General features: G+C 41.2%; 1 protein-coding gene across 1 annotated transcript; it reads left to right on the forward strand.

Annotated features, from left to right (window-relative positions):
• Nucleotides 1-6,879: 6,879 nt before the first annotated feature.
• Nucleotides 6,880-15,026, forward strand: ZNF488 (zinc finger protein 488; the record flags this gene model as incomplete). Its single annotated transcript, XM_079535904.1, has 5 exons — nt 6,880-6,883; nt 7,565-7,601; nt 8,830-9,052; nt 12,260-12,488; nt 13,870-15,026. 5 exons carry the CDS (start codon nt 6,880-6,882, stop codon nt 15,024-15,026), a joined length of 1,650 nt encoding a protein of 549 aa, XP_079392030.1.
• Nucleotides 15,027-20,849: the final 5,823 nt, after the last annotated feature.

A 20,849-nucleotide genomic window follows, 5' to 3' on the forward strand; every position in this document is an offset into this window, starting at 1 on the left:
AATAGCAGGACTGTGATATGAAAATGAACCATCCACGTCTTGCACAGCAACCAGATAAAGTCATTTCTTGTAATCTATGAAAAGGAGACATGAATTTGAATTGGATGGAGAGAGCAGAGGTGGTTATTCTTTTCCCAAGTTACAGATGCTGTTGCTGTGTGGCTGTGGCACATCAGTCTGGCTGCATTGGCTTGTGCTGGCTGCTCGCTTTGCAGTGTTCTCTGTCTGCAAGTGGGGAGTGGGGTTTTGTTTGCACATCCGTGCAATGCCCATGTAAAGACGAAATGCTCAGCCTCTGTGAGAACAGACGTGCCAGTACACACTGCCACAACCTGGGTCTCCCCAATGGACATAATAGCAGAGGAAAATTTGCATCATTACTTTTTCTGTTCTGCTTCCCGTGAAATGCTTTTGCTGTTTTAACATACACATTTGCTGTATGCTCTTTCTAGTGTAGTGTGAGAAATAGAGGCACTTTGGGATTTGTTTTCTCTCCTTTCTTGGTTGTGCCCTGTAAAATTCAAAATGCCTGTGACATTTTTGGGGTGTTGTACCTACTGCGGAACACTGAGCAGTGCCAGAACAGCAAGGGCAGGAAGCAGACCCATTCTCTGAAGTGACCACTGCACAGTGCCAGCAGGAATATGAAATACACTGTGCTCTGAAATGAGGCTAATTCATAACATTTACAGGCCAATAATCCTCAAAGCTGACTGGAGAGCTACAACATGCTCCTGGTTTCCCACAGGAACCCTGTTTTTAATGTTCTAGGCTTTGAAGATGCAAGAACAAAAATAGTAAGTAAGGGCAATGCAGCACATGGATGTTGTGTAGGCTGGTGAGGAGTCAGCCCTCCAGCATTGTGCCTTGCACCCAAAAATGAAATCTTTAAAAGGCATCAGACCACCGAGCTATAGTCATTTCCCTTTGTCTACTTGTGAATGACTTGCACAAGTCAACACCATCCACGAAGGCCCGTTAGATCAAATACAGTGCCAGGCAGAAGGATGTTATAATTGACAAAGAGCTGAGCTTGCTGTGGAGCTCCCACATGAAATTTACCAGGGCAGTGCACATACCCTTCCTGGAACTTGTTCCAGTCTTAATTATGTTTTCACCGAGCTAGATCTGACACTGAACTTTGGACATTTCTTTCTTGAACTTCAAGTAAAGGATGGTAATGGCATTCATGTGGTCTTGGGGGAAAAGTTCTGCCTCTTTTTCAGAGGCAGCTCTGCATATCGTCATGGCAGCTGCTATGCATCAGGTGAGAGCCTTCTTCGGCTTTCCTTGTCTTCAGAGGAAACATCAAAGAAAACGGGAATCTTACCTTTTAATCTGTGCTTCCAAGTGGTTCCTGATCTCACAAGGCTTGCTGAAGGCAGATGTGGAACTTGAAATACTTACTCATTTCGAAGCAAGGTTTTAACTCTGTCTTCTTCATTATTCCCACTGAAGTCTGAGGGATACTTCATAATAAAAAGGTTTGGCAGCTTCATGATTCACTAGACTGGGTATCCAGCCAAGATATAATGATGGCTCATCAGGAGCTGTCAGCTTGCATTGCCTGTACTGTGTGTTTCAGGTGATGGAAGACAATCTGAAGACCACATAGCCTTAAAATAGTAAGAGTTGGAGAGCTGCTCCCTGAAGGTACTGTGCAAATAGAATAGCAACACTGTGAGCTTTCAATGAGCTTAGAGGTCTCTGATTCAGAAGAAACTGCTGTGCAGGAAGGTGGGTCAGTTAGCTGGGGTCAGCTAAATGCTGAGCAAAACCATTTGCATGTAGCAGGCTAGTTCAGCCCCAGTTTTTCCCCACTGGTTTTAGACTCATCTCACCTATGCAGCCAGCAAATTCCTCCCTGATACAAAGCTGTGCTTCCTGCTGCTTCCCCCAAATGTCTGGTGCAGGCAAACTGCCCTAGAGGTGCAGAGGATGAGGTCAGAGCAGAAGAACAAGAGGTACTCACAAGATGGCCCAGTGTAGCCTTGGGTAAGAAAAATCATAGCTCTTACTGGCATTTTATTTATCATTGCTAATTGAACTCTTCTTTCCACATGGATTGGAAGAGGTACACTGGCAGGAGTGGACCTTCCTTGAGCCAGCTGATCCTGATCTCTGTGCAGAATCGTTGCTAGAATTCCAATTTGCCATTGGTGAAACTGGGAGGATGAAAGAGGATACTTAGAGTTCAGGAATTCAATGAATACAATTTCTTGAAGATAAAAAGGATGTCAAGACTCAGAAATGTGACACGTGCTTAGTTTTCTGTCTTACAAAAAGCAGCACCTCATCCCCTTCCAAGCTCATCCTAGACTTTGATGTACTCTACTTTGGATGTAACACCTCCCTGAGGGGCAGTAAGCTCATAGCTTGGTGCAGTCCAGCCAGGCTGGGAAAGGCATCACATGGTGGCAGCAGCTGCTTCATGTCTCCACATCCACTCGTATGACCTTCTTCACGCATATGGGCTTCTCAGCAGCAAAGGAAAGGCTCTGGGCCCCAAAGGAGAGACTTCCAGACCTGGCCAGGGCTGGAGCACAGTCTACCTTGCTGCAGCAGTGAGCTAAGGGAAAGGGAAAGGTTTTTTGTGCTTTAACAGTACCTCCTCAGTTTGTGGTTTAATGGATTTAAGAAGCAGGTTGAGTTTGTTTCTGCATTTGTTTGGGGGTATTTGGAATTACTTATGATATCTTTTAAAACAAGAATTCTCCTTTTCTTCCTTTGATTTCCTGCCAACTTTTTTCCAGTTCTAGCTTCGATTCTTCTCCTTTGCAGTTCACAGAATGAATAAAAAGATAAGGAAACTCTGTGCAGAAGGAAACCAAATGTATGAAATTCAGGAAGTGGATTTTCTCACTTTTTCATCTCTGATTTCCCTGGAATTCCCCTCATGTGTTAAGAATCTTTAGTTCCTTACAACCACAGTGAATGACAAATTCTGTAGACAGAAGCACTCTGTCTGCATCAGCTCAGTTCTTCAGTATCTGTAGTTTATTGTGCATGACAATGCACGTCTGATCACAGATTTCTTGGGCTGACAGACCTGAAATCAAAAGGAGTTTAGGCAGTGGCCACAGGAGTGCCAGGTTATATGCTCCAGGGAGAACACTGTCAGTGCTGTGACTAGTAAGTTAAAAGGAGAAGGGAATGATGGTTCCAATGTTTGTTTATTGCAGTTATGTCAGTATGGCAAGTGCAGGGCTCTACAATTCAAGTTAATCCTTGCTCCAGAAGCAGGTCAGAATAGATGTAAAAATGGCTTTGGAGGGTGGGTCAGAACCCCTGGGTCATATCCTCCCAATAACTTTTACGAATATCTTTGTAATGTGTTTTATTTTTTTCTTTTTCCATAGTAGGGTGATTGTTTTGAAAGGTTCACTGCTACGTGCATATTACATCAAACTGAAATGAAATGTGAAGGTGAAATTAAAGAAGACGTTGGCAAGTATTTCTATCAAATTAATTTAAGAGAATCAACCTTTATTAATCCTTTCCATTTATGATTGTGAAGAGCTGAAGTAACCAAGCAAGTTCTGGTTGAAAACTTTCCCTTCTTGCAAAGATGGCTGAGTTGTTTCCTTCACACCTGTAAATCAATGATAAAATTAAGCAAGACTACGTGTTTCTTTTGTGACCGCCACAAAACAAAAAACGATGCCACAATTCAATGTTGTCAGTGTGGCAAGGAAAATTGGGCCCAGTCCAATGACAATAGGTGGCTGGGGAGTTTGTGTTCCAAGCAGAGTTTCTACCCTTGAGCTTTTTACAGCTTTTACAGGCATTCCTTAGAAGAGCTTGCAGTGACATCTGAAGGCCATGTGGTAGAAAATCAGGGATCTGAAAATCTGCTTATAGCTATTCATAGACCCTTCTCTCATTTTCCCTAGGAATGTGTTCTTGTCAAGAGATGTGGGAGCTGCCCTTGTGCTTTGCAGGAGTTACTGTTGCATTAGGCTCTGCTGTCAGTTCTGCTGCTGCCTTTCTGCAGAACCTTGAGAATGCCTCTCTGGTGGTCCAGAAATGGTCCAAACATGACTGTCACACCTGTATGCGAGCTCTGTTGCACTCATCTATACTGAGCACAAACTTGCACAGAAGCTAAGTCATATAGAGTATGCTGATTCCAAATGGTCCCTTTAAAGACGTACGGGAAAACATCTGGAATGGGTCTTAGTAAGGGAGAAAAGGGGACTGTAAGGGAGAAAGGGGATTATGTTTTGATCAGGCTGTTCTACTAACTGGGTTAATGGAGCATGGGTTCACAGAAGTCTTCTGTAGACATGAAGAAGAGTAAGGCAAAATGTTGGAACTATATCTTCAAATCAAACTCCTAGAAATACCTGCTAAATCACACTGAAATTTGGCAGGAGGAATGCGATGCAAATACTTCCAATGATGATAGGCAAAGCCAGCCTGAAGCATCATAGCTGGCTTTGCAGGGCCATAGAATTGATATAAACTATCCCTAAACCATCCGGCTGAACTCTTTTTGCTAGCAATTTGTGTGCTGTTTCTGGAAGCAAGCAGACTAGGAGCAGTTGCCATGAGCACCATCTATTTCATGTGCTTTTTGATGAAGCATCCACAACTGCATAGTCCATAGGGAGCTGCCTGCCCACAGGTACTTTTTGTTTGACAGATCTGTCACACTCCTCAGAAATAAAGATGCAAAATCCATCACTCAGGGACATGGTATATGTGTATCAGATACTCTCTGGGGGATGAAGAGTCCATTAAACTGCAAGTCCCTAAACTCATCCATATGAAAATTCTCATGTATGACAGATAGAATATGGAGAATACCCCCATGTCTAACAGGTGATCTGACTCTAATGTCCTACTAATGCATTATAAATATTCAATTTATGTCACCATTTCAGATATGTGCTTGGGTGAGCCCAGAGGAATAGGAACTGCTTATGCAGAACATGAGTGAGAGCAGCAGGATTATGTTGTGTGAGGGGGATTGTATCTCTAGGAGGCAAAGGCACTCTCAGCATTGCCTGTTTGAGGCAAGGGTATAATTGCCTGCACAGTACAGAGCTGAAGATATGACCTTCACAAGGAGATTTATGACAGAGTTCTGTCAACTTTTCCATGCAGCAGAGGAGTGAGTTTGTCAGATGCACAAAACAGTGAGCAAATCTGTGAGAGAGTGCAGAAGAATGGCTTCTCCTTAAATCAGTTAGCCAAATGTTGAAATTGGTAACATAAAACAGGCATGATTTTAACATAGTGTGTCTTCACCCATACGTAATGCTAGTCCTGATGGTACAGGACAACATTCATGGGGATTTTTAGGTCACTGAAGATTTGCGTGCAGCTGTTATTCCTTAAGTATTGGAATGAGGTGAGAAGAGCACATCTCTCAAGGTAAGGGCCAGGGGTGGTGGTGTCTAAGGAGCATATGAGGATAAAAGATAGGAGGTTGGCCAGCTGAGGAAAATAAGTGGTTAAGTCATCAGTAGGAGTCTCATCATTCCAAGTGCTTGCAGGTGTATGTGCATCAAGCAGAGAAGAAAGTAGTGACTGTACTGCAGAGGTATAGGCAGCAATGACGGGAAGCTAATGGAAGGAAATGAAGGTCTGATGCCAACCTCGGGAGTTCCTGGCATTTTAGGAGAAAACAAAAAATTCATGAAATATTGAAGAATTCTTGATTGTGATCATTTTCTCCACCCTTTGCTTCCTTTGAAGAATGTGAGCAATACTTCCAGTTCAGTCTACCAAAGACAAATGCCAGCCAGCCTGTGAACCATTGCCACTTCTCACTGCAGCTCCCATTGTAGGTTCGTAATGATCATATCTTCATTCAAACTATGAGGGCCATTGGCAAAGATGTGAAACACATTGGGTCTGGATTTGGAATTAGTCAAGAGTTCCTGTGCTGCTGTCTCTTTGTCTGAAGCCTCAGTGTTATGCTGAGATGTTTCACTAGGTGGTGCATTCAACAAATTATTTGATCTCCCTGTGAAGAAAGTTGCTACAGGACTCACAGGAACGAGTTCCTTTGCTCTGTACCCATGTTATGTCCTCTTTGCAGCTTTCCCAGAGCTGACCCTGCTGTGCATGTGAGGAATGTCACTTGGGGGATTTTTTTGTCCATCAGATCTGTGACTAATTCACAAGTCATTTAGAAAACAAGCAAAGCACAAAGGCTTGTTGAGTTTGATACATGATTGACTTTGGATAGAAGAAAGGTATGTTAGTGGTCTGATACACCTTATTGCCTTCCATTTCCTGCATCCCCTCAATTCAGGAGAATTTAATGGAACAGAAGGTGTGTCGATTTATTTTCTCCCAGAAGGGAGAATTATCTGCAAGCAGCCCAGTGGGACAGCAAGAGCAGGCAAAGGCTGCTGCACCTGGGAATGATTTCTGCCCTTTTTTTGGGATGTATGGAAGCCCTTCAGCACTCGGGATGGGGGGCAGGACCAGGGGCATCAGGCAGGTGGCACGCACTGCACTGCCAGTGGCTGCACTGGCACCAAGGAGTGCAGAGCAGCCATGCTGATGTTTCGCTTCCACCCTGTGGGCAGCAAAACACGAGTGGGGAGCAGCGCTGAGGCCTGTCCTGCCTCTCTGTCAGTCACTCTGTGGGACGTCTGTTCTGGAAGAAATCACTAGGTGGTGGTGTTGCATGTAAATCTGAGACTTGGTGTCCACACACTGTCAGTTTTTGGAGAAATAGTTCTTGTCATGCTGGGGTTTATGGGTTATGCTCTTTGATGCCTGCTGAAACAGGGAAAGATACGAGGCAGCAGGACCTGGCTGGAATCAGGTCTATATTCCTTCAAGCCCAGTATCCATACCTCAGTGGGGATTTCTGGAGGAGGTTGGGACAGCACAGTCAGTGACCCATCCCCTTCCGACATGGGTGTGCTCGCATGCAGCATCCTCAGCAATGTCCTGCAAATTCAGTCTTGAGGGCATCAAAGAAAACAGAAAATTCAGCTTCCTCTGAAGGGACGCTGAGATAGCTAATGTACAACACTCTCCTACATACATGGAGACATTTGGATGAATTAGAAAGGAGAGAGGGTTTGCCTTCTAAAGTTGTAAGTGGATAAATAAAATAATGCTAGAAGGGATTAAGAATTCACCAAATGCAGACTCTTACAAAAGAGATTGTTTTTGCTTGTAACTTATTTCTAAATGCTTTCTTGTGCAGAGGTACACTGAAGCATTTTAGATCTCAAATTTATTTTTCCGATGGTATGGAGCTTTTATTTTTTGCATTATTATTATTTTTAAAAGATGGCCTCACTCCATTTATTAAAAATCAGTACTGCTTAAATGGAAACAGACAAACATAGGAATTCATTGTGTTCATTTAGGTAGATCCTGTGTTGTACAAATGTGCACACAGAAGACATCATCTTGTTCTTACACCAGTAGTGACTTTATCAGGTTATTGGGAAACCAGGCAATAAAATTCATCAGTACCTGAAAGCAGAGTCCTGTTCTATCCTCCTCTTAAGGCCTAATATCTGGCAAGTCAGCTGACAAGTTTTTTACCCTTTTACCTCCCACTCTTTGTCTTGCTTGTCTGTTTTAGACCTTCATCCTTCAGAGGTTCACTACTTTCTGCATACGTAAACATGCATTTCCTTATTTCCAGGATGGGGGCTCAGACCTTGCCTATGAGGAGGACATTATTCTGAATTAATGATACTGATTTAGAAACTGATTTAGTTAAATCACTGCAACTCTCCTGAGCACATTATATCACTTCAGTTTAAGTCACGAGTCAGTGAGTAACAAATCAATTCTGCTGGCAGAGAATGAGAAAGATTAGACTGGATCTTCAGCCCTTCTATCTCGGTGTTTATTAGGCTAAGGCCTCTTCAGGGCTTGTTGCTGTTCTCTTTAATTTTCTGTGCCTAATGGACCTGATCCAGCTCTTGATGGCATAAATTAGGGTTTTTTCATGTCCTCCATCTGGGAGCAGGAGATGGCAATATCTTCATTAAAAACCTAGGGAAGCTCAGAATGGCAAATAACACAAAACTACATCTTTGCTGCATACACATATCTTGGATTGAGGTGTATAGTGCAGAAATCGCCTCTGCACTGAAAAGATTTAATATTCGACATTCAGGGCAAGAAAATCCAACCCCCTGAGCACACCAATCTCTCCTAATATTATGCTAATGGCAAGAGTCATAATCTGATTTGATTTTCCTAACAACAGCTAATAACTATTATCTTAAGTACATTCTGAGAAGGGAAGGATATAATCCTTGTGTCAGTCAACAGAGATTTTGTGCATTCAGTTTGAGCAGACACTCAGTTTACTCCTGGTTGTGCACCTGAGTACTTAGACTGATGTCACGCTTCCAAACAAAAGAACATGACTTTTTCAAAACCTATCTCAGATTACATCTGCTTTTTTTTTATTGTTGCTGTCCTTCTCATCTTTCTTCACAATTCTGCAAGCTACCAGTAATAAGTAAGGTTACCTGAGAATATACTGGAAAAGAAAATACAAAATTCTACTGGTTGAAAATTTAGCTTACTGTTCCCAATGTTTCTTATTCCTGGCCATGGGGAGTAGCAGTGCAGAGCAGCTGGGCTCCTGGACAGTCTGACTGTTCCAGAAAAATGTAATCAACTTGTTTACAAATCTCATGTTTTGGTTTACTACAAAGTTGCTTTTCCCTTTCTGAATGAGATGTTAACAAAGCTGTAAACTCCAGCCGACAATGTTTTGGCATGCTCTTATTATTCACCTGCAGTTCCTAGAAGCCTTTATATTTTAAGTAGTGATGTCTCCTTCCATTATCATCTGTATTCCAAGTGTGACTTCTTGTTATTTTACAGGTTTATGATGGAACTCACATCTTTGCCTAAATTCCTTTGGACAAGTGACAACAGATTTCTGCATCACCATTTCCCGGATACACTGGCTACTGTTCACACCACACAAGACATTCCTGAAGAAGCTGTTTTTGGCCCGTGCATGCTGCAGAACACCCTGCTGGACACTGTAGCTTTTATTGCCCTCAAGTGTTCTGATAGACGGACCATCCACTATGTGTTTAAGGTGGGGAAAAGCAATGCTTGATGCTAGTCCTATCAGACAGAGTTACATCATCCTTCAGGTTTACAGCATCCTGACTTTGTAAGGGGTAGATTTTATCTCTGTTCAGCACAACTAACAGCTCCTCCAAAAGGGAGAAGCAGATGATGCGTTGCTGATTTATGGGCTGTAGACCGGGGGAACCTCAATGAAAACTGTTGCCTTTGCAGGAAGAATACAAAGTCCTGTTTCTGTGCTCAAGACTGACGACCTGCTTCAGCACTGACTGCAAGCAGGAGGAAAGAGGGATGAATAGTTTTGCATCTTCACTTATCTCGCTCAGATTTTCTCCTTACAAAGAACACAGGAGGTTTACTAGGAGGCACTGTAAATCTGATTTTCTCAGTTACCCATAAAAGTAAAACTACAATTGGCAGTGACTTTAGTATGATGTGTAAAAGATGTCAATCAGGCAGCTGGCCCACACATTATTCAGGTAGCCACATCCTACTACTATTAGTACACGGAGCAGCTGAAGTTACCTCAGATAACTCTGCATTGCACCTGCTGTTTGAAATTACTGCAGGAAAGCCACTGAACTGGGGTTGTGAAACAAAAGGAACCATCATACTGGGGAGGTCAGGAGCCCCAGGATAGTGATGGAGTGAATTTTAATCTGTTTAATCTCAATTTCTAATTCCCAAATATTTTGTTCCGTAGCCACTGTTCATCATGATGTTTTCATTTGGACAATGCTTATTTCTCCTGCTGGCATCTTATCTCAGCCTTCAGGGTCTTGGAGTGCATTTCAGTCGTCACTGGTGTAGATGAAGACAGGGACACCATGTAAAGAAATAACTGATTCTTTTAAGTTTTCTGTAGTTTAGAGAAATTCCAGGCAGAATGTGTAGTATGGAAGATGTATCTGTTTGGAGATATCTGCTTGATGTTTTTGCTTTAAAGAAATCAAGAAAAAGACAAAGAGGCTTCAGACTTTTGCTGACTGTTCATTTGAGTCCCTGACACAAGTTAGCCTGCTCAGGCTGGATTATCAGTGCTTCAGGACAACTATCAGCTCTCTGGAGAATTAACCCTCCTAAGATCAGACTCTATCGAATAATTCTATACTCCTCCTGGGAGTTTTAGAATGAGTAGAGTCAAGGAACAATCTCAAAGAGTTTCTACACTGGAACAGACCTGCAGTGGGAGGGCTTTAGAGTTTTGCTGCATATGAGTTAGGAGTTGTTATGAAGGCATGGCACTGAATGTCTGAACTGACTCTGATCTCTGTTTTTGTCAGTCAATGCATCAAACTGTGTGCAAGTAGCTATTTCAGATGCAGCCCTTGGCCCCATATCCTCTTTGCTTCTCAAAATTAAAACTAAACCTTCCAGAAATCAGGAATTATTGTTTAGCTTGCAACTCTGTGTGCAGACAATTAATTAATGATACAATCACAATGACACAATATTGTCATGGCACTGAAGAGAAAACAAGAAATGGGTATTGATATGCTGGCTATAGCAAAAACACAGGGACAAAGGATAGGCTGGATTCTCTGCAGCTGAATTTCATGCTCACCCTAGTTCAGCAGCAATTCAGCAGGGCTTTGGAGAATATAATTTCCAAAAAGATTTTCATCTTCTTAGGCTTTTATGTTTAGTTCAAAGGGAGCTCTGTTTTTTTCCTCTCATCTACTTGGAGGCCCTAATTTGAGCTCCTTGAGCCAATTTCTATGCTTGTGCAACCACTGGCACAGGTGGTTCTTTCCAGCCAATGTTTTACTCATGCAAAGTAAATTAGTCCTTTATAAAATCTATCCTTTCCTCTGACTTCCTCTGCCCCTTGCAGCTTTTCATGCTTTTGCCTCCTGGATCCAAGGAGCAGACTTATTCTCACTTTTCTCCTTCAGCTTGTATCAGGGAAGCCAGACTATCTTCACAGCACTCTGGTACAGCCTGTTGGGCAGTAAAGCCTTTCCCTCATGTGTGGATGCAAACAATTCACCTGAGGGACTGCCAATCCAGGGAGAGAAAAAGCCATAGTGGGCTCACGATTGAAGCTGAGTGCACCCAGGTCTGCTGTTCTGCCCTTGATTCCTCCTGTGAGCTCTTTCAACTCCTGCCCTGGAGGTCTGGTTCCTGGAGGAGCTGTGTTCCCTTTGACTTTGGTTAGAGCTCCGGGTGGGTTCTTGGTATTTCTGAAACACAAAAACTAATAAATGACAGCCTCTGTCATAGCTATTAGTCGCAACCACTGTGTCTGTGGGTGGGTGTGCTTGTGTTGCTGTCAGGCTTCAAGATTTCTCAATCACTGTTAATTACCATGCTGTTCTGAGAGAACCAGTTATGGAGCATGCAAATTTATTTTCTCCCTCATACTAATTAACTTTTATACTAATGTTCTCCTAATGTTTCCTTCCATATCCAAGTGACTATTACAGCCATACTTTTCTTGGTAAGTAGCAGTCAGACTGAGTTAAAAACAGAGAAATAAACAACCTAAATACTGTTTCTGATGCAAAACACCAATGAATGGCCATCCTGCAATTAGTGGAAAACAAAGAGCTATACATTGCTTGGGGTGAAACTTGGATCATACTTGTCATTAGACATTTTTCATTTCCAAACTTCTTCCTTTCAAAACAATGACTTAGTGCTTCAAAAATTAGTTGAGGCTTTTTATGTGTGTAAATGTTGCCCTTGATCACCCTCTGTTTCAGCCTCCCAGCTATGAAAATCTTCCCCATCTTTCAAACACTGCAGAGGACATAGTTCTGCTGTGGTAAACACCAAGGAAAAAACCTATAAAGAAATAAATCATTCCCTATTCAAACCAAATGCAATCAATTAAATAAGATGGGAGCCACACACTGAACAAGGAAGACAAAAAGAAATGTTTTACAGTTATAATATTTCCAGAGTGTGGTCAACCTGCAACTAAAGGACTCAGTAGCCCTGTGGAGAAAAGCCTTTTTGCAACTGAGCACTGTGTTGTAACATGTATACAGAAGGAAAATTTAATTTGAGCAATAGACTTAATATTAGGTTGTTAACTCCCGATCTTTCTCCCCACCGCAACTTTGGTCACATATGTATAAGGATTGGGCTCACCGCTTTGGCACAGGCTCTGTGTGATGTAAAAAAAAAGACTTTTTTTCTTGAATTTGTTGGACATCTATTTTGGCTCCCAGAACTTGAAACTTCCCCTTTTATGTGTTCTGTCCCACAGGTAGATGTCACGTCTGTGCACAGTCCTACAGGACTGCCTTGGATGAGGCTCGTACAAGCAGCTGCCAATAGCAAGGAGCAAAACTTGGAAGCTTACTTAGAAAACAGTCAGTTATATTATCGCTCTACCAGGAAAATCAACAAAAATGAGGAGCTACTTGTCTGGTATGATGAAGAGCTTTCCAGTCTCTTGGGTTTCAATGAGATAAAAACTCAGAGTCCCCAGAATGGTAAGTTCCAGACTGCTGGACGTGCAGAGGTCACTGAGGACTGAAGTGAGCCTGCAACTCATTTAGTACATGCTGATCCTGTCATACAGGAAATAAAAGCTGTCTAGACCCTCAGCAGTTAACAGGTCAGACCTTCTGCTTTGGGGTTTGAGCTGGAGGCACAGAGCATGAAGAAATTTGCTTCAAAATTTGATCTAGTCAAAGTGGAAGAAACCTTTTTCTACATTCCCTTTTCTGGAGTTAAACGTAACTTATAAAGCTTTGTTTGTAATAGATATAGGTTGGATAGTTTATGTGATAACGTATTTTACTATTAAATCAATATAAATACATTTATAGCAGATACCCACTAAATCACTTTAACTGATTTCAGCATATTCTGTTAGCTTCTATGTAGACACACAGTATCAGCCCTGTGAATTTGTCAGGGCAAAGTGCTGTCTGTACAAGAAACACTGTATTTAGATGCAAGACTTGAAACCAACAGTGGTACAGCTGTTACACAATAAGCTCAGTTTCTGTAGTTTGGGAAATGATGATCTATACTGTACTAAGTCTACAGCTTAGGTTTTTCCAATTCTTTCCAGCCAATTTGTGAATTTTTCTATATACCCTAGACTTCAGGAGCTCTCTGCCATCATTTGCATTTACAAATTACTGCATGTTGTGGAATGCTGGAGCATGGATGCATAACAATGGTTAAGATGTGCAGTATGCTTCTTGGTCACAGAGTTATGTCCCATCTGAAGGCAAGAAAGAGATGGTATTATGCTAACGTACATCCCCATTTCTCCAGCTCATGACTGACGTTGTTTCACATTGAATATTTTCTATGCCACAGGCATCTATGCCTTGAGACATAGAACAGTTTGCCAAATGAGCATGAATAAGAGCTTTAGGCATTAGCATCAAATGATTTGTATAATGTATTAAACTTTCAGAGTATCCTCTGCAGAAATCAGAAGCTTGTGCCAAAATCTTTGACGCCACCTCTAGTCCGTCATTACACGGGTGAGAGATACATGGGTGGCAGAGAAATAAACATTTATCCTCTAGTAAAGATGGAGAATGCAGTAGTATAGTCCCAAAGTTTTTATGGTTTTATCTAGACTATTGCGTACTGGCAATATTATCAAATTCAAACATGGCTGAAGGGGCTGAATGGAAGCATTTCTGCAAGTAGCACATGGAGGCAAACAGACACGAATCATTTTCCATAACAGCAAAGGATCTCACTCTGACTTTAGCTTTACCATGTATCACCTTGAATGACATAAGAGATACTTTTGTGTTTTTGTTTGTGTCAATGACATGGTCAGGATCTGCATCCACCCATGATTCTAAGTTGGCAAAACTCATAATCTGTTGTCTCTTTCTGCAGAGATGAGATGCCAAGAATGCAACCGAGTCTTCAGATGTGAGCATTCCTATCTGTCCCACGTCCGCTTCCTGTGCATCCCAGAGAAGAGTGCCCTATGGAGGAACTTCCAGGGTGAAAAAGGCACCTTAGTGGAGCAGAACATGAATTTCCACAGCCTGGCAAAGGATCTAGAGGTCAAAATGACAGCTTGCAAAGATGATGCCCGTGGTCTGACTGGAGAAAAGAGAGCAAAATCAGAAGAGGCTGAGAACAACAGGAGCAGGAAAACCGTGTTGTTGGAGAAAACAAATAATCTGAGTGAGGAACACAACTGTGGGGGCAAGGAAGAGGCTGGAGGAGAGCATGCACCAGCTGGTTCTTTCTGGAAGCCGAGTTCAGGAAGGCAGACAGCTAGGAAGGAGGCTTTCGAGCAGAAGCAGAGCGCTTTCACTGAGGTCAGGACGACAAAGGAGAAGCTGAAGAATGAGAGACCCAAAGAGTCAGACCAGGAGGATGGCACAGTTCCCACTGGTAAGGAGCAGGTATCAAAGGAGGCATTGCTGAACTCCTCCGGTAGTGCATTCTCCTTTGTGTGGCCTGCCAGAGGCCAAGGAGAGCAGAAAAGTGCTTTCAGCAAGCCCAGTAAATGTCTTGCAGAAAGAGTGGCAATAAATTCTTCTCATCCCATGAGTGAGTCACCAAAGAGCCTGGGGGAGCTGTCTGGCTTCATCGCCACCACAGACATCATGTGCTGCAGCACTCTTCTCAATTCCAAGTTCTTTGTCAGTGATTTGTGTAATGCTCAGATGCTGCAGACTAGCATCATTCGGGGAAATGTTTTCCCTTATAGCTCAGAACCATGGCACAAGCAAGCAGGACAGTTACAGAATACGACCACTACTTCTTCTTCCACCTCCACCTCCTCCTCCTTGACTCTTCTTCCCCCCACCTTCACATCCTTTGGAGTGGCTGCCCAGAACTGGTGTGCCAAATGCAACCTGTCCTTTCGCATGACTTCCGATTTAGTCTTCCACATGCGGTCACATCACAAAAAAGAATACTCTTCAACTGAATCCCAGAGCAAGAGGAGACGGGAGGAGAAGCTCACATGTCCCATTTGTCATGAGTACTTCCGAGAACGCCATCATTTATCCCGGCACATGACCTCTCACAATTAGAGCTGTTCAGATGGGTCTCATCAAGGGACTGGGCAGGTTGGGTAGAGTAGGGGGACATCGTTAATTTGTATCCATTTCTTTTTTGCGTTTACATTAATTTCTTACAGAAAATCACTGTTTACAGTAATTTATAATGGATGCTTTGCAAAAAGAATACGATATGTTTACAAAAGTCTGAGTGGGTTGTAAGTTTTGCAAACTCAGCCTGGCCCTTGTCAATCTATTTTTGAGGAAATAAAATTGTGAAATGAATGCACACACGCAGTATTAATTTGCAAACAAAGTTTGGGGACAAAGGTATCATTTTGCAGACAAAATTTGATTTGCTCGTGTCTGCGCTGTACAATGTAAATACAGAAGCAGCAACCTCTTCACTGAACGCAGAATCTTTAAATCTACATGCTTGTACGCAAAAAGAAACAAAGTTACTGTTTGTATCAGTTGTGATGGCCTCTTACTCAGTCTGAGCTGAGTTCTAGGCTTCGCTGCTTTTGAAATAATGTATACAAAATCTGATAAGTCTGCATCTGTATCGAAGTTTGAGCTGTAGTCAAACGATCATTTAAAGAAGGGAACACAGATTTTTCCCAGAGGTCAGCTTGCAAGATCTGTGTGACTTCTGCATGCATGCAGGTCTCATCGGGCAGGGTTTCACTTGTGGATTTCAATTTATGGATATACTGAAGAAGGCAGATGGGGTGCCTGAGTTACTGCTAGCAAATGCTAGATAGAACCTGTGTTCTGCATCCTGGCTGGTAGACTCTGTTCTGCTGACAGCTAGAAGAGGAATGTCCTTCACAAAATGACACAGTTGTACATGAATTGCACTGGATGAGACCATTTCTATCATCTGGTTTCTACACTGGCTAATTCCAGATGTTTCGAAGAAGATGCCAAAGCCTCTCTGTAGCCAGTCTATATGAGATGATTTTCTGTTGCCTCCTTTAGTTTGTGTTCTGCTTAGTCTCAGATGCAGATGAGTTTGTATTACTTGGGGGGGTGGGGACGGGAGGGAGAAGAAAGCAGCAGTCCTGCCTGTTGTTACTGCAGCTCATCTAATTAGCCTTTCATTACATCTTAAATTCATTTAGAGACTTACTTTTGATAGTTTATGACAACATGTTCTTCAAATGAGCATTTGTCTCTTTTGTATGGTTTTTTTTTTTTTTTTTTTTTTTTTTTTTTTTAAGGTGGTCTCCTGGTTTTGTGACCTCTCTATGTGCCTCATGTGCTATTATTCCCTTTCAAGTAATGATCATTAACTGTTCATCTCACAGCTAAGAGTACCCCTGGAATTTATATAGGAGACTGAAATCTGCTCCTTATTACTCTCCATCATGCCAGTGATACAGTCCAGTGTTTGCAGCACACTGGACAAAAGTTTTCATTGAGTTCCCATGATGATATTGATAATGCAAGTATCAGAAAACACATAAAGACATCTGAATGACGAAAGACAGCCCTAAGGTCTTAGGCTGTCAGTTGGGATCAACATATTACCCACACTGTTACCTCTTTCTGTAAGTCAGGAAACTGTATTCTTCCCAGTATACTGCTGTTCAACATTAATACATGGCCGTTCCCTATTAGCATAAACATTTGACATATTGTAGGCCAACCACTCCAGCTTTATTTTCTAAGATAAAACAATTAAATCTTTACACTATGTCTTTGAATTCAGAAGATATAAATTGAGATTGGAGATCTGGTTGGATTGTAATACAGCTTTCCGTGTCAGTGGAGGAAGCTCTTTTGCCTGAGTCGCTGAAAACCAAAGGGAACAAAAGCTTTGAAACACGTAGCACAGGGAACAACCTTGCACTGTGTAGGAGATGATGTGTTTTCCTCCCAGTCTTTCAATCTCTATTTTGTGTCCAATAACATTTTCTGTATAAGGAACATATTTATGGCAAGGTTTCACAGGCCAAATTTCACTCCATCTTGTTTTGTCTGAGTGCCAGCCAGTTTGCTGTGAAAAGTCAGTGTCCATAAAGTGTAATAAAGGACTCCATGGTGTAACTGCATTCATATGCAGCTAGAGTTATAGCTCCCATTAACAGTTTAGGCTAGACTGTGATCTCATTTATTCCAGTGCAAATCTAGAATAATTCCATGTTGCTACTCCTGATTTACATCAATGACTTTCAGATCAGTCTTGCCATGTATAAATAAGACTGAATGTTGTTTAGTACCACTGCTACCAAATGTTCTTCTCTCTGCTTACTGAAAGATACTGTGTTTTATTAGCAGTTGTATGTTAGAAACTTCAGAGTTCTTCTGGAAAAAGACAGGATCAACTGTATAATGCTTCCTGGTCTTACGTTGGTGCACTGCTTAAGCACTGTCTACTCCAAGGGCCTTTTTTTTTTCCAGTGCACTGCACCTAGGCCAGAAAGAAATTGTACCATACCTCACTGATTTGATGTTTTCATTGACCTTTGGTTGATATAAGTCATCTTGAGAAAGTGTGGAAAATTGGCCCCTGATAAAAAGCTGTCAAGTCTTCAAACCTCATCCAGTGGTGTGTTAGACCTGAATCGTCAGAGCTCTCAGCAGTAATTGAACTTCTTCATTCTGCTTATGGCATGAAGCTTATGCAAACAGCAAGATTACAGAGAGACTTTCTGTATCTCATAAAGCTAATTTCTTTGCTGAAAAAATAAATAAAAAAACTCCTACCCAGCATCTTTGTAGGCTCAGCCACATCATACATTGATGACAAATAAATCTAAATAAATGCCTTCTGTACATAGAAAAGCAAGAAAAACAGTTATGAAGCATGCCAAAGGTGGTTGGAGATTAAAAAAAAATGAAGAGGATAAGTTTTTAATCAGCTTTTCTTCTGATACCATCTTCACCTCCTCCCCTCCAGTTGCAGGAGCAGCACAGTTTGGTACTAGCATGTAAAGGCAGGGATTTTCTTCTTGCATACCAGAAACCCCACTGCAGGGAAGCGTTTGCTATTCTGTCTTGTCTGTTTTAGGTTGGCTCAAGGACTGAGTGAAACCAAATTGCTTTTTACATTGAAGACTAAAGCATTTTGTAAGGTAAGATCTGTTTACACACAGTTATTCTGTATCACATTCTGTTGCAAGCTACACCTGTGCCAACATCAGAGCAAAATAGCACAGTCAACAGAACCAGAACTTGATTCCCTATGTGTAAACTACACTTCTGTGCAAAGCCCTTCATGCAGCTGGGGGTTGGGAGGGATGTCTTTTATGCATTTCACATTTAACTGATTGTCTCCTTTAAGTTACATTAAGGGTTACATAAACCATTGGGCTTATTCAAGAATTGTGGAGATTTTATTTCTTTATACGAAAATTTTCATATTAAAGCTGAGTGAACCAACGCAGTACAGGCAGAAGGAAACATAATGAGACAAAGAAAAAGAAGTATCCTGTAATTGGGTCATGTTAGAAAGTTTTTTCTTATGACTAGAAGTCTGAACACTCAGACTGGTACAGATGAAAGAAAATCCTGCTGAAGGAAAGGCATTCTATTAGAGCAGGGGGTTCTTGAATAAATGCAGGGACTTGAGGAATGCATTAAGCTAATCCTTCAGTCTCACAGTGTAATGCTATGATTTGACAGCAGGGATCTGTATGTTTTCTACAACTAGAGATATTTTGAGGAAAAATATAACATTTTTCACTAATTTCTTAGATACAGACATGAATTCCCTATGGTCTAGAGTTTGAAAACTGGGCTAGGGCATCTTTTGTGGTGTGATCAGTGGTGTCTGGTTTAGAAACACTGTCTAGAGAGCAAGAACAATACCATTCTGTAGTGCAAAAATGAATAATTTGCCTGTCAATTCTTGGTCAGAGTCTTGTGAACCCTAAAATGAGGTGGATCATACAGTTAGGAGGCCTAGTATACTCATTTATTTCTTGCCTCCTTTGAAAGGAACATTAGCGGAATTAACCATTAGAAAGTTGTTCTAGAATGGATGATAGGAAATGATGCTACAAAACTCGTGAAGTTCCATCTCAGCTCTGGAACCAGAAGAGAGAAGAGTGGTGGTTTCAGTGTGTTTTCTGTTGTGTGAAAAGCTGGAAGAGCACTTCAGAATTAACTCAGTCCATTTATAAGACAACTTCAATCTAACTCTCTAACGCAAACCACAAACCATCTATTTTCTATAACCCATTTCATTCATAGTTTGATGATGTTCTAGCCTTTCAGTGCAGTGTAATCTTCTATACAATTGCTTTCTATTGAGGGAGTATTACAGCGTTATTGATATCAAATGGAGTCACTAGCAAATGCATTTTCTTTTCTTGTTTACCTAACTACATTCCAATCATTAAAGTTTTATTGTTTAAAAGTACTTATCATATTACTTTGGCAAAGAAATAATTTGCTATTTGTGCCCATCTGGTGCAGTACTTAGTTTCCAAATGGATGACCACAGTTCATAAATGTTGCATTTGAGAACCACTACTGTTTGTTGACAGCACAACAGATTGTGCTGAGGAAAAAAGCGTATCTAAATCATTTAGATTATTAAAGAAGCTTAAAAGACATTAGAAGGAATACACCAGTGTTTACTCATTCATTGACTACTCCAGTCTTTTTCTTATTATCTTTAATATTCTTCATGTATATATATTGCTTCACACAAAATGTTCTATGTGTTTCAATCCATTTAAATGGCTCTACAACACTGAGAAATCCAACAACTGGCTACTGAATAAAAATCAGAGTACAAAAATAACTCAGAAGAGTCCAGGTTAGTGATCGTACCAACAGTAACTGGAAAGATGAACAAGCAGCAAAAAAGATGGAAAGTCTACTTTGTTGTTAAAATGATTTCAGTGATTACTAAAAGAGATCTCTGCAGATAGATGTTTAAATGCGATTTATGAAAAATGCAGCTACTCACAAATGATCAAGCAAAGAGCAACGTATTACAATTACAGCTTCTAATTGGTGATATTTAGGGACACCATTTTTCTAAGTTGATTGCCTTAAAGCTGGTATTTTGCAGATATAAGGAATCTTGATATCTATATTTGAGTTATACACATTTCTAAATCATTACAAAGAGAGATGGTTAGATAGGAATTGTAAGAATGGAGGGCACTGAGTAGATTCATTCCAATAACCCTGTTAATTGCCCTGAAATACACAGTCACTTAATAACTGGTTTGCTAGCAGGGCACAAAGGATATTTCTTTGTTTTCTTCTTGTCTTTGGGGCAAAGCACACAATAACCTGTTTTTAGCCTTGAGTCCATACAATTATTTTCCCTGAGTGCTGATATGATCACTGGATGAAAGAGCAGGTATCTTTTCTACCTTTGCATAAATGCTTTAAGGTGGTTCGTGTGCCTTCAATACAATCTGCTGGGATTTTCTAATGGACCAAAGTAAATCTCTGTTATTTGGAGCAAAATCTTAGGAAAAAACAGACAATGCAAAAATGAATATTTACATTTGACCACAGGAAAGAAATCCAGCTACCCCACTGATATATCCAATTATCTTAACCATGCCCAGAAAGAGCTGAGTTCCTCAGAATGGGTTAAAAAACCAGCATGTTAAAAGCAGAGTCACTGAGAATTATGTTAAAGGAAAAACTCACTATTGAAATTGAACTCAAGTTCCCACTCCTTTCTAAGGTTTGCATCTGGAGATGGCTTTCTTCCCTGAGGAAACAGATTACCAAAAAATTCATTCAAGAAATGAAATTCCATTGTGAAGCCTCCCTCTCCTTCTAGGAACTCAGATTCACTTCTGTTGCCCATAACAGCACAATTCACAATTGTGAATTATTTTTAGTTGTAGAAATTATTTCTCCCGATGGAACAGAGTT

Source organism: Tetrao urogallus, assembly GCF_951394365.1.
Source record: "Tetrao urogallus genome assembly, chromosome: 5".
In the NCBI taxonomy this organism is placed as follows: Eukaryota; Metazoa; Chordata; class Aves; order Galliformes; family Phasianidae; genus Tetrao; species Tetrao urogallus.